Source organism: Salmo trutta, chromosome 22, assembly GCF_901001165.1.
Source record: "Salmo trutta chromosome 22, fSalTru1.1, whole genome shotgun sequence".
NCBI lineage: Eukaryota > Metazoa > Chordata > Actinopteri > Salmoniformes > Salmonidae > Salmo > Salmo trutta.
The window spans coordinates 6,226,086-6,241,225 of NC_042978.1; the positions used below are offsets into that span (position 1 = coordinate 6,226,086).

The following is a 15,140-nucleotide window of genomic DNA, read 5'->3' on the forward strand; positions in this document are numbered from 1 at the left end:
AACCAAAAGTGTTAAACAAATCAAAATATATTTTAGATTCTTCAAAGTAGCCAACCTTTGCCTTGATGACAGCTTTGCACACTCTTGGCATTCTCTCAACCAGGTTCACCTGGAATGCTTTTCCAACAGTCCTGAAAATATAACATATGCTGAGCACTTGATGGCTGTTTAATCTTCACACTGCGGTCCAACTCATCCCAAACCATTCCAATTAGGTTGAGGTCGGGTGATTGTGGAGGCCAGATCATCTGATGCAGCACTCCATCACTCTCCTTCTTGGTCAAATAGCCCTTACACAGCCTGGAGGTGTGTTGGGTCATTGTCCTGTTGAAAAACAAATTATAGTCCTAAGCGCAAACCAGATGGTATGGCATATCGCTGCAGAATGCTGTGGTAGCCATTCTGGTTAAGTGTGCCTTGAATTTAAAAGAAATCAGTTTCACCAACAAAGCACCCCCATACCACCACCTCCATGCTTCACGGTGGGAACCACACATGCGGACATCATCCGTTCACCTACTCTGCGTCTCACAAAGACACAGCGGTTGGAACCAAAAATCTTACATTTGTACTCATTGGACCAAAGGACAGATTTCCACCAGTCTAATGTCCATTGCTCGTATTTCTTGGCCCAAGCAAGTCTCTTCTTCTTATTGGTGTCCTTTAGTAGTGGTTTCTTTGCAGCAATTCGACCATGAATCACGCAGTCTCCTCTGAACAGTTGCTGTTGAGATGTCTGTTACTTGAAATCTGAAGCATTTACTTGGGCTGCAATCTCAGGTGCAGTTAACTCTAACGAACTTATCCTCTGCAGCAGAGGTAACTCTGGGTCTTTCTTTCCTGTGGTGGTCCTCATGAGAGCCAATTTCATCATAGCGCTTGATGGTTTTTGCGACTGCACTTGAAGAAACTTTCCCCATTGACTGACCTTCATGTCTTACAGTAATGATGGACTGTCATTTCTCTTTGCTTATTTGAGCGGTTCTTGTCATAATATGAACTTGGTCTTTAACCAAATAGCCCTATCTTCTGTATACCACCCCTAAGGAAAGAAATTCCACAAATTAACGTTTAACAAGGTACACCTGTTAATTGAAATGCATTCCAGGTGACTACCTCATGAAGCTGGTTGAGAGAATGCCAAAGCTGTCATCAAGGCAAAGGGTGGCTACTTTGAAGAATCTAAAATTAAATATTTTGATTTGTTTAATACTTTTTTTGGTTACATGATTCCATATGTTATTTCATATTTTGTCTTCACTATTATTCTACAATGTAGAAAATAGTAAAAATAAAGAAACCCTGGAATGAGTAGGTGAGGCCAAACTTTTGACTGGTACTGTACTTAAACTAGTCAAGCATTAACACCTTTGACATACCGTATATGAACGTTCTTTTAAAATAAACTGTAATAGTCAAATTATGTATTTTGTTGTATATATTTTATCATTGCATGCCTACTAAGGTTTGTATTCCATTGTCTTTATGGGTACTTTATGCTGCAGCTCTCCCTTCCTACCACATTATAACTAAACAAAAAAACAGTCTTCAATTAAAATGATACATTATGCTTGCTATTCTACTGTTTATGGAGTAAAGAACTAGAGACGCCATTAAATTGAAAACCATTGAGGAATTGTGATGAGGAACCATGGCCAAGCCACACTAGTTCCTCAGTAACAATGCACTAAAATACAGAAGTGTCAAATGTCAAGAAATGTGTAGTTTATTGAACTATGCAAACATACATTACAAAAGTCAACTTTAAATAATCCCTTCAGGGAAACTGTATGTAATAAACTACAGAATGGGAACAAACTTGTTTGCAAAAAGGCAAAGAAAAATCAAGTAAAAACAGGTGAAGTATCATTGAACATTTAGTTAAATGAAATAAAAGAAAAATACATGTATTGTACAGACCAAATGTCAACTTTTAGTGCACATGCTCACAGTACGAAGGCGTTTTGTGACAAAAGGTAAACCACTACCTTTCACAACCTCAAGAAATAGCGGTGGAGAGGAAGTGACAGATGAAGAGAGAGCTGAGAGAAGACAAAACAGACGTCCTCCATAGCGATCAATTCCACAGTAAATGGAGCGCAAGAAGGTGAGCGGGCACCCTGCCAGTCCAAAACAGCCAGAGTTGACCAGATGGGGAGGAACCCCGGTAGAGGACAAAACGGTATAGAACTAGAATGCATAGAACACCCACCTCTCCTCAGCAATCAGACCTTTGTATAATAAATGTAACTACTACACTGACCCGTCAAGGACCAGTAATGACAATCTCAGAATGGGACAGAGGGATTCATTCTATTCTTATTGAATAATAAACAAGTGTGGAAGGGGGATGGCAAAAACAATACTTGCAAAGAGACCGTGAAGAATTGCATAGGTAACAGAAGCAATTTATCAAGTAGTGTCTGACAAGGATGGGAGATCGTCAGGGATCGATTTGAGATGGGGAATTGTAATCCTCTCCAAAACAACCACGGGCTCTAGTAAATCAAAACCATTATCTGGTTTCCCATTGTTGGTCTAAAAACATGATTTATCCTGCGCAGCAAGAAAGTATGTTTGAGTTTATATGCAGTTTTAGTTTCTTTTGTCTCACACTGAAAACATTTGCATTGCGGAGTACATGAAACCAAAGGTACATTATTGCAATGCAAGCACAATCATGTTCTTGACTCTTCCAGGAAACCTGCTTTGATGGAATACTGCCCAGGTAAGTATTCAAAGACAAGAAAAAAAAAGGGTTTTTGATATGCGACATTGCAATCCACTACCTTGTCGATATGTAACAACCATACAATGAACTCTAGGCAACACTGCAGCTGGGTTTTCTACTACACAGGTTGATGAACTGTCTTTGATAGAGTGGCTTTATAGGGTCATGAGAATAAGACATAGAAGTGCAAACGATCTAAGGTGTGACTGTGCTGGACACGAAAAGAGTGAGAATGAATGAGCAGCGAGTATGAGTAAAATGGTGAATACAGTATTAACATATACACAACGGTTGGTGACTATGCACGAGTAGGGCCAGTGTTGTCTCTGATATGTGTTAGAATTTAGCATTAAAGTCGAAGGGGGGGGGTTGGTTGCAGTGAGCACAATAAGGAATACATTCAGCACAGCACCACGTCTTAAAGTACGAGAACGCATTCTGAAACAAGTTGTAGGTCGTAACCTACAGTACATGGTGTATTCTCAAGAGAAGAGATTCTGTCCCAGTGCATATTGCTATAATAATGAAGAAAACACAGATGGCTGTGTTCAAATGCATACATTCTGCATTAAAAAGATGGCGGCATATCGAATATTAAATGTGGTATTACTCAGAGTTTGAGGACTACAATAATTGGCAAACATTTACCTCATGCATTGTCTGTCCTTCCACAAAATGTAATCACATTAGGCGCGCATACAAATGCCAACCAATACTGTATGCATGCATACACTATGCGTAATCAACATGGTCTGAGGAACACTTTGAAAAAAGAAAGGTGATATAATAGTAGTCATTTTTTGGTTACAACCACATTGGTCACAGGCTTTTACCACATTCAAGAAAAGCAAATATCAGTTTAGGGCATCTGATTCAAGGTAATATATGCTCATGGTTCTATTTTTATGTGAAAAACAGGGATATAAAAGTCTGTCAAAGTGCTTTCAGATTTCAATAAAAATGACATTCTCCTGGCAACTGAAACTTGACTCGTCCAATTGTCACTGTACAGAAAACAGTTTCTCCACTGAAGCCCAGAAAAACCTGCAAATTAAAACCAGACAGATATGACTAATCTCATTACAGGACATCCGACCCTCCAATAAGGATATTACTTATTCAGTATCCATAATAGTTAAGAGCGGTTTTTCAAATGTTTTTCCCCTATACACTTGCCGATGCTGGCTATTTCTCTGCATTCAATGCCATCATTTTCTATCCTGAATCACATGTTAAGGGTTCCTGATGTCCTTTTAATTCCCTATAGATGCAAAACATTCTCCAATATTCCATTCTGCATGGCACATGCAAAGCTCCCAGCAACATTGCGTTTTCTTTTTAATCGAGTTCTGCTTCAGAGTTTTTCAGGGTTAGCAGTGACTCGTGACCACTTTTGGACCATGCCCGACATTTATAAAACGTACCACTTCAATTAAAAATACTGGCACAGTAGCTTAAGGCATAGAAAATGTATAGTAAGATCTTATATGCTGATACTAGAACTGTGGAGTACTCCGATAACTGAAATTGCACACATCCCTCTGTACCTACGCCGTAGACCAGGGGTGTCAAACTCATTCCAAGGAGGGCCTAGTGTCTGCAGATTTGTTTATTTTTCTTTCAATTAAGACCTAGACAAACAGGTGAGGGGATGTCTTTACTAATTAGTGACCTTAATTCATCAATCAAGTACAAGGGAGGAGCGAAAATCCGCAGACACTTGGCCCTCCGTGGAATGGGTTTGACACTTGCCGCAGACAAATAACACGTTTCAATACACACAAGCACACGGGAATCACAGAGACATACAAAAAGCAAATTGCTTTCCCCTTTGACCGTACTTTGCGGTTGCTCTTGAGTGACTTGGCTGAGTCGAGCGGTTCCTATCTTTTTTTGGCTGGTCTGGGGTGCAAGTGTTTCCATAATTCCCACTGTGGTTGTCTTCCTGTCTTCTGGTTGTGATGATGTGGTTCTCTAAGGTTGGAGGGCGGGGGGCTTGGTCTAGCTGCTAGACAGTCGACGGTAAAAGTAGATGTAGCCCAAGTCTTTTGGAGGCCTTTCTGACAAACACACTTTGTGGTCATTGAAGATCACCCATCTGACGTGGGGGGGAACAAATAACATGGGTAACACATCGTGTTAAAACCTCATCTATACATTTAGTTTCGTCTTGATTTGCAAATGCCACATTGTAGACCACTAATTACAAAATGATCTAAGTAGTCTCTTAGGACAGTGTTTCCCAATCTGGTCTGTGAAGACAGCTAGCCGATCAAAGATAATACTTGATTGACTCCAACACTAGCAAACCCGATTCAACTCGTCAACTATGATCAAGCCCTTGATTAGTTTAATCAGGAGTGCTAGTGTTGGAATAGATCAAAAATGTGCAGTACAATAGCTGGTGGAAACAGTCTGTCTATACAATTAATTTTTAATCCTTCATTGTGAAAGGGGATTGTGGTTTAATCATCTAGCAGAGATAAATGTAGAGTATGTACATTGTGACCGACTTACCTTCCTTCCTTTTTGATGTGGCATACATAATGACCAGACATCGTGGACGCTCCGATGTGGCTGATGAAAGCAAAAAGCTCGTAACCTGTAAAAAAGGAAGTCAAACCAATCGTTACACAAAACTACAACTCCCTTGTGAACAGAACAGATGCATTTTGCCTACAGTATACCCATGAGAACAAGCTAGTAAAACTGTCTCATAACTATCTAATCCCTATCTGATCCTATTCAACCAATGCAGGTTGTAGTTGGAGAGACTGTGGTCCATGATTTGCATTTCTGAGTTCAAAATCATATAGGCTGAGACTCTGAATAGAATGAGTCTCCTCAAACATGAAATCTTAAACCAAATGTGTGACGTAAAACTTCCTTTAACAGGATTGTGTCAGAATGGAAGTGGAAAGAGAAGCCTTTCACAATTGGTGAAAGGATGGTTTTGTTCCAAATGTACCTGCAAACAGCAAGTGTTGCATCATATGGGTGCAGCAAGCAGTGAGATTTACATTCAAAGCAGCTATATAACTTTTTATCCAGCTCCTGTACCACATTTGTATTTGTGTAATTCTTCTCCTTTTATCATTTCTGTCTTTATCGTTTTGCCCATAATGGTTATGGTTAGGACTGGGGAGGGTGGAGCTGATCCTAGATCAGTGTCTCTAGATCATCATGGTTATGGTTAGGACTGGGGAGGGTGGAACTGACACTAGATCAGTGTCTCTAGATCATCATGGTTATGGTTAGGACTGGGGATGGTGGAGCTGATCCTAGATCAGTGTCTCTAGATCATAATGGTTATGGTTAGGACTGGGGAGGTTGGAGCTGATCCTAGATCAGTGTCTCTAGATCATAATGGTTATGGTTAGGACTGGGGAGGGTGGAGCTGATCCTAGATCAGTGTCTCTAGATCATAATGGTTATGGTTAGGACTGGGGAGGTTGGAGCTGATCCTAGATCAGTGTCTCTAGATCATAATGGTTATGGTTAGGACTGGGGAGGGTGGAGCTGATCCTAGATCAGTGTCTCTAGATCATCATGGTTATGGTTAGGACTGGGGAGGTTGGAGCTGATCCTAGATCAGTGTCTCTAGATCATAATGGTTATGGTTAGGACTGGGGAGGTTGGAGCTGATCCTAGATCAGTGTCTCTAGATCATAATGGTTATGGTTAGGACTGGGGAGGGTGGAGCTGATCCTAGATCAGTGTCTCTAGATCATAATGGTTATGGTTAGGACTGGGGAGGTTGGAGCTGATCCTAGATCAGTGTCTCTAGATCATAATGGTTATGGTTAGGACTGGGGAGGGTGGAGCTGATCCTAGATCAGTGTCTCTAGATCATAATGGTTATGGTTAGGACTGGGGAGGTTGGAACTGACACTAGATCAGTCTTAGAGGTCAGAGGTCATGCAGAGTCACTCACGCCCGGGTCCGTCTTTGATCCGGGGGTCTGAGGCGTCCTGGTCTGGGGACAGTGTGGAGTCGCTGTGCGTGTTGGCATTGGAGAAGGCGCTGTCGTTGGGCTCCGTGGTATCGGCCATGTCAGACAGGGCGTCGCTAGTCTCCTCCTCCTCCCTCTCCGTGTGGGTGAAGATCCAGTCCAGCGCCCGCTCCAGGTTGTTGTTCTGAAACAACGAATGTTGGTGACACATCATTTCACAGACCTATTTCAGTGGTTGATTACTGACAGTACTTTCTGTTACTGGTATTTTTTTTACACTACTTAAACTACCTGCTTGTTTCAATGAATCCGAAAGAACCAAAAAGTCATAATTGGTAGGCTAAATTGTCATGTAATTACCATTATCAGTGACCTTGTGTTATGAAGATACAGTAGAATATGCTTCCTCTCTCCCCTAAGTCTTCTCAAATTCACAGGTCTCAGAAGATGGACAATCGTGACTGGCATGCTTCAAGAGAATGTAACAGGATTGACAACATCAAGAGAGCACATGGGGGGAATAATCTGATGCTGCCTGCTTTTTCTGGCCATGCCCAGGCAGGCAGTCAGTCAGACAGACGGGCCAGTGAGGTTGAACACTTCCTGCATGCTCACTGGGCTTTTATTAGAAGACCCTGGAGACCCTCTAATGTTTCACACTCCTACTCAACTCACGAGGTCCCTGGGCTTTTTTATGAGAAAAAAATGGATGGCAAGGGGTTTGGAGGTGTTAGGAATGGTAAACAAGGAAATCAGAGGGTCTGTTTTCGTAGAGAAAGTGGGATCTATTTTATGCTGACAAGGGCAGGTGACTGATGAAAAAGAGAAAAAAGGCACCATCTTAAAATAGCAGCCACTATAATGGAATTCAACATTTATACATTATATCGTGGTGTTATACAATTCAGAACGGAATTGAATGAATTAGTTGTTTCATTTGAGGTACATTGGAGGAACACACAAACAAATGCAAAAAAATAACTGTGCTAAAATGACTGTGCACGTATGACACACAACGATCTGACTCATAGAACTGAAAAGCTGAACGAGCCTAGCTATGCACCATGTCGGGCTCGATGCTTGGACTATTTGTAAACAGCATGTAGAACAGGGATCTCAAGCAACCAAGGACATGAAGGGGTTATTAAAACTGCAATATATCAAGTAAACAAGTAGGCCAGCCAAGTTGTTTATAGCTGAGAGGGCATGATTCTCCAGCACGGTTTGGCACTATAGAAAGCCGCTCCATCATTCTTACATCAATGGCCCAAATATAAATAGCAGGCCAAAAGTCTGTCAGAGAAATAAAACATATTGGTTAAAAGTTTTGGGGGATATTAACCTACTTAAAACATGATAAGTCGCCCTTTCCATCTTTGCAAGGTTTTAGCTATAGAACCGGCTTTGGATAGATGGTTTATTTTCCATATTCCACAAAACAGTATATATCTCTACGATGATTCAAATCTGAAAAAGTCAAATTAAAAACCACCAAAGCACTACTCCCTACTGAATGCTTCCTAGACCAGGACAATATTTTTTTTGTGTTGTTTCACCAGTGAGTGTGAGCAGCAGGAGCGAAAGAGAGCCACTGACCGTGGCTTTTAGGGCCTGGACGGTGTGGCGGCGGGGGAAGCCCATGGAGGTGAGGATGGCGATGCTCTCCTCTGGAGGATGGTTGTCCAGGGGGGTGGCAGCCAGGCCCGAGCTGGCCACGGAAGGGCCGGGCTCCATGAAGGTTGGCAGTGCCAGGGGCTCAGCAAAGTCTGGAAAAGAGGAAAGAAGGAGAAAGCTCTACTATAAACATGGTACATAAATCAGTAAATCACCCATTCAAACAAGGGTCAAATCAGGAAGAGCACACTTAAACAAGGATGTGTTCCTAAGGCCTGGTTATTTTTGGGTTATCATAAGCCATAGTCACCCAGTTAATATAGGTCATTGTTAGTACAAGTATGGCATGTTCAGCTTATGAGAGCCTTGTTTGTGTCAGTCTGCCTATTTGTCCTTGAATCTCTTGGCGAGCTGTAAAGGAGGTGCTTGCTCACTGGGTTTTGTTTGTGAGAGCGAAAAAAAGCCTCTTCATTAGTTATTAGTAACTTTCCAACAACATCACTCTGTATGCAGAAGTGACTATAATATTGTTTAAGACCAACTTATGAATCTACTTAAAAAAATATATATAACAAACAGGGTACAGAAATTAAAAGGAGTAGTTCCTAATTTTATAACTAGATTTTAGATAGTTCCTTAATCTGAAGGTAGTCTATGGGCCAAAAGAATCTGGGTTCCGTTTTCTTTAAACAGACACTACAAACTTCAGCTAACTTTAGTCACCACAAGCTAACAATCAATGGAAGTGATGGGGGCATGTAAGCATGTTTGAAAACAATTATGTTCAAATCACCTGAAATCAACTCCATATTTGGTTTGATGTTACTTAAAGGTGATTTGGCCATTTAAAAACAAAACATGTACACATGCCCCCATCCCTTCCATTGATTGTTAGCTTGTGGTGACTAAAGTTAGCTCAAGTTTGTAGTGGCTGGTTAAGGAGAACTGAACCATGGACTACAGTTTCTCCTGGCCCATAGACTACTTCCAAGGTGAAGAACCATCTAACAACAAGCTGGGAAATAGTGAACTACTCCTTTAATACTGAGTTTATTAAACAACTGTAATAAAGCTGAATTTCAGGGAGAGTGCAAAAGAGGCTGGCTGATGCCTCATGCATATTAAAAAGCTGATATGTGACTTCCTAACTGCAATTCCACACAAGCAATTAAGAATTTAGGAGGGACTAAAACAAAAACAGATGGCAGTTTTAAAAAGTTACTATGGCAATAGAACACTGTTCCTCCCCCGTTTTGACCTGATTGGGCCTTAATTGACACAGTTGTTACACACCTGTACAATTTGACTGCGTGTGCTAGTGTTAAATCACATTACAGTCAGGTCCAAAATTAGGAATAAAATAAACACTGACCTATATCGTATGTAAAAAAGGGAGAAATTATATTATACTAATACAATTGCTCAGACAAAGAGATTTAACAAGTAATACTTCTTGATGCAATTAAAGCTGTGAAAGTCCGGGAAAACTCCAGGGCTGGATGACATACTAGTTCAGGTATAGCAAACCTTTTTTTTAATGTACTCAGAGGATAGTTTTAGCATGTTTTAACCCCACCTATAAAAATGGTAGATTATCAGATACTCAACCACAAGGTCCGATTTCATTATTACTGAAACAGGACCCAAGTGGTAAATATAAGGATCCAGTCCATTGAAAAAAATGTGAGGCCCCTTACACTCCAGGGTTGTGATGCAAAAGAACTCCAGGGCTTAAAAACAAAAAGGTTTCATTGTGCGCTGAGGATTCATGTTCTCTTTTAAATCCACAATTTGGATCCGTCCACAGCCTCAGAGGATCTAGATCATTTTTCTAACCTCTCTGGATTACATATTGGATCACCCAAAAAATACATACAACTTTTACAAGTGATATTTCAATCCGAACTGGTTCTCTAGCAGATTAGTAAGAATATCTCACCACATGTTCAAGAATGGCCTTTTTCCCTTTATTCAGATTATAACCTTCACTTTCGGTTATTATAAAATGAAATCTCCAAAATATTGCTATTTTTAAAACAAGCTATAGAAAAATGGTTGCAATTTCAGTTTAATCCACCAGAAAAGATAGAACAAATATTACAATAAATATTATGGTTAAACTCAAATATACAAATTGACCAAAAAAATGTTTTGGGATTATTTCTTTTTTAAACTGTATAATCTTTGTAAATTATATCATAAATAGGACTCGTGGAGTTATGTAACACATGCAGCTAACAAACATGTATGGAAATGTTTGCTCTACTTAAAATTACAACAAACTAAATGGCAGCATTACCGCAAAAATGGAAGAGGCAAGTGGAAGGGGGAGAAATAATCATTCTCAAAAAGATGGGGATCAAAGATATTGGCACCCCTGTTTTTAATACCGTTCAATGCCTCACCTTGCGAGGGTAATGGCACAGAGCCTTTTTAAAAAAAACGTTTTATGAGATTAGAGAACACATTGGGAGGGATTTTACACCATTCCTCCATACATAATCTTTACAGATCCTTGATATCCTTTGTCTGCGCTTATGGACTGACCACCTCCATTCAAACCACGCTTTCAAGGGGTTCAAATCCGGAGACAGATGACCATTGCAAAATGTTGATTTTAAATGGTCAATTAACCATTTATTTGTGGATTTGGATGTGTGCTCTAGTTTATTATATTGCTGGAAGATCCACTTGCGGCCAAGTTTCAGCCTCCTGGCAGAGGAAACCAGGTTTTTGACAAAAATGCCGTGGTACTGGGTTCATGATGTTGTTGACCTTAACAAAGGCGCCAGGACCAGTGGAAGCAAAATAGCCCCATAACATCAAAGATCCACCACCATATTTTATAGAAGGTATGGGGTTATTTTCTGCATATGCATCTTTCAATGCAAACCCCACCACTGGTTTGAGTGGCCAAAGAGCTCTATTTTCATATCATCTGACCAAAACACCGGTTCCAATCCAAGTGCCAATGCCGTTTAGCAAACTCAGGGCATTTACATTTGTTGGATGACAATGACATTGAGCCCTCTACTAGTCCTGGGACCCTTTTTAAGGTCTGGTTTTAATTCCAGTTTGTCTACAAATGAAACCAAATCTAAGATTTTACTGAGTTACAGTTCATAAGTAAAATCAGTCAATTGAAATAAATGCATTAGGCCCTAATCTATGGATTTCACATGACTGGGAATACAGATATGCATCTGTTGGTCATAGAAACCTTAAAAATAAGGTAGGGGCATGGATCAGAAAAGCAGTCAGTATCTGGTGTATTTGCCTCATGCATTTGCCTATTTGCCAAATGCAACCAGACATCTCCTTCACATAGAGTTGATCAGGCTGTTGATGGTGGCCTATGGAATGTTGTCACACTCCTCTTCAATGGCTGTGTGAAGTTGCTGGATAGTAGCAGGAACTGGAACACGCTGTCGTACATGTTGATTCAGAGCATCCCAAACCTGCTCAATGGGTGACATGTCTGGTGAGTATGCAGGCCACGGAAGTACTGGGACATTTTCAGCTTCCAGGAATTGTGTACAGATCCTCGCAACATGAGGTCGTCGTGCATTATGGTGAAACATGAGGTGATGGTGGCGGATTAATGGCACGACAATGGGCCTCAGGATTTCGTCACGGTATCTCTATGCATTCAAATTGCCATCGATAAAATGCAATTGTGTTCGCTGTCTGTAGCTTATGCCTGCCCATACCATAACCCCACCATGGGTCACTCCGTTCACAACATTGACATCAGCAAACCGTTCATCCACACAACGCCACACACAGTCTGCGGTTGTGAGGCCGGTTGGACTTGATGTCAAATTCTCTAAAATGACATTTGAGGCAGCTTATGGTAGAGAAATGAACATGAAATTCTCTGGCAACAGCACTGGTGCAGTACTGCAGTCAAGCATGCCAATTGCACGCTCCCTCAAAACTTCAGACATCTGTGGCATTGTATTGTGTGCCAAAAATATCTCATGTTTTGGAGGGAGCGTGCAAATGGCATGCTGACTGCAGGACTGTCTACCAGAGCTGTTGCCAGGTAATTTAATGTTAATTTCTCTACCATAAGCCACCTCCGTCGTTTTAGAAAATTTGGCAGTACGTACAACCGACCTCACAACCGCAGACCACGTGTAACCACACCAGCCCAGGAACTCCACATCTGGCTTCTTCACCTGGAGGATCGTATGAGACCAGCCACCCGGACAGCTGATGAAAATGTGGGTTTGCACAACTGAATAATTTCTGCAGATGAAAGTTGTCAGATATGCTGAGCACTTGTTGGCTGCTTTTCCTTCACTCTGTGGTTCAACTCATCCCAAACCATCTCAATTGGGTTGAGGTCAGGTGATTGTGGAGGCTAGGTCATGATGCAGCACTCCATCACTCTCCTTCTTGGTCAAATAGCCCTTACACATCCTGGAGGTGTGTTGGGTCATTGTCCTGTTGAAAAACAAATGATAAGCGCAACCCAGATGGGATGGCGTATCGCCGCAGAAAACTGTGGTAGACATGCAGGTTAAGTGTGCCTTGAATTCTAAATAAATCACTGATAGTGTCACCAGCAAAGCACCCACCCACACCATCACACCTCCTTCTCCATGCTTCACGGTGGGAACCACACATGCGGAGATCATCCGTTCACCTACTCTGCGTCTCACAAAGTCACAGCAGTTCGAACCAAAAATTTCAAATTTGGACTCATCAGACCAAAAGGACAAATTTCCACCGGTCTAATGTCAATTGCTTGTGTTTCTTGGCCCAAGCAAGTCTCTTCTTATTATTGGTGTCCTTTAGTAGTGGTTTCTTCGCAGCAATTCGACCATAAAGGCCTGATTCACACAGTCTCCTCTGAACAGTTGATGTTGAGATGTCTGTTACTTGAACTCTGAAGAATTTATTTGGGCTGCAATTTCTGAGGCTGGTTACACCTCTTAACTTATCCTCTGCAGCAGAGGTAACTCTGGGTCTTCCTTTCCTGTGGCGGTCTTAATGAGAGCCAGTTTCATCATAGCGCTTGATGGTTTTTGCGACTGCACTTGAAGAAACTTTCCCCATTGACTGACCTTCATGTCTTACAGTAATGATGGACTGTCATTTCTCTTTGCTTATTTGAGCTGTTCTTGCCATAATATGGACTTGGTCTTTTACCAAATAGGGCTATCTTCTGTATACCACCCTTACCTTGTCACAACACAACTGATTGGGTCAAACACATTAAGAAGGAAAGACATTCCACAGATTAACTTTTAAGAAGGCACACCTGTTAATTGAAATGCATTCCAGATGACTACCTCATGAAGCTGGTTGAGAGAATGCCAAGAGTGTGCAAAACTGTCATCAAGGCAAAGGGTGATTACTTTTAAGAATCTCAAATATAAAATATATTTTGATTTGTTTAACACTTTTTTGGTTACTACATGATTCCATATGTGTTATTTCATAGTGTTGTCTTCACTATTATTCTACAATGTAGAACTTATTAAAAATAAAGAATGAGTATGTGTGTCCAAACTTCTGACTGGTACTGCATTAATTTTTGTTTTAAGCTAGCTAAATACAATTTATGTTAGCATGCTAACACACAAAAGTGCTTTAGTAATGGACATTGAAACAATCTATTTACCTTGTTTGCATAAGAAACATGCAGTTATAGCATGTAATTATGAATTACCCATTGAAAATGATGCAAAAATGTATCAGTCCTTAGACACACAAACACACACACCGTCAGAGGCAGCTGGGGACTCCTGCTGTGACGCACATGTCACTTTAGTGATGTTTTAGAGCGTGCACCGCCCACTCCCACATGTGCCCAGAAGAGGCTGAGGAATCAGACTTGAATAACATCCATGTGGCTCTTACCAGGCTCCTCCATGTGTGCTATGATCCAGTTGAGGGCCATCTCGGGGCCCATGTTCCCAGTGTAGTAGATGGCCTTCCGACAGGCCTCCAGAGGGAAGCCCATCTCCGCCAGCTGCATTGCCGCCGACTCGTCTATTCCTGTGGCTGAGGACAAGCAAAAAAAACAACCCATAAACATCAGTGCCGCCCACGCTCTTTACAAACCTCGAAGGTTCTAAAGGTGGTTTTGTTTTCTCTTTGGGCCTCATTAAAGAGGCACTGGAGAGGATCCGCGCGGGGACATGCTGTACTTACCCAGCGCTTACTAATAACAAAAAAGGGCTAATAACAAATCAAGTTTTTGTAAGTAGGAAAAGTTACGCGGCGGCCGCAGCAGCTGTTGGTTTTGCGCCGTAAAACTTATTTTCACTGCATTTATCACAACTGCAAAACTTTTGTTCCATAGTGGTAAATCTTTGTAATGTGTTAGGTATATATAGCCGAAGGATAGGAGAAACTGAATACTTACAATCTGAGGAGCTCATCGAGTTGTCTGAAAGGTAAAGAAAACAAGTGATTATTTCCAAGGAACAAACAAACATGTTTTTTGTACTAATTAAATTATATTCATGCTGTAGCTACACTTTTGGATTTATCTGAATCTATCAGATGAATTCATTTAATACACTGCTCAAAAAAATAAAGGGAACACTTAAACAACACATCCTAGATCTGAATGAAAGAAATAATCTTATTAAATACTTTTTTCTTTACATAGTTGAATGTGCTGACAACAAAATCACACAAAAATAATCAATGGAAATCCAATTTATCAACCCATGGAGGTCTGGATTTGGAGTCACACTCAAAATTAAAGTGCAAAACCACACTACAGGCTGATCCAACTTTGATGTAATGTCCTTAAAACAAGTCAAAATGAGGCTCAGTAGTGTGTGTGTGTGTGGCCTCCACGTGCCTGGACTAAAGCATCCG

The 15,140-nt window shown here is 41.0% G+C and overlaps 1 protein-coding gene across 5 annotated transcripts in view; it reads right to left on the minus strand.

The window, feature by feature from the left end:
• Window positions 1–1,703: 1,703 nt before the first annotated feature.
• LOC115157962 (ubiquitin carboxyl-terminal hydrolase 13) overlaps window positions 1,704–15,140 on the minus strand; it is a 66,629-nt gene continuing 53,192 nt past the window's right edge. For 4 of the 5 annotated variants that reach the window (XM_029706341.1, XM_029706340.1, XM_029706338.1 and 1 more), the window contains exons 16-21: window positions 14,677–14,700; window positions 14,169–14,312; window positions 8,280–8,449; window positions 6,666–6,867; window positions 5,249–5,333; window positions 1,704–4,829 (exon numbers count right to left, since the gene is read on the minus strand). In XM_029706341.1, coding sequence (XP_029562201.1) covers window positions 4,733–4,829; window positions 5,249–5,333; window positions 6,666–6,867; window positions 8,280–8,449; window positions 14,169–14,312; window positions 14,677–14,700 — 722 coding nt within the window. In that variant the 3' untranslated portion in view covers window positions 1,704–4,732. Of the gene's footprint in view, window positions 4,830–5,248; window positions 5,334–6,665; window positions 6,868–7,043; window positions 7,153–8,279; window positions 8,450–14,168; window positions 14,313–14,676; window positions 14,701–15,140 lie in introns of those variants that run through there. The other variant, XR_003868590.1, reaches the window with a different exon arrangement.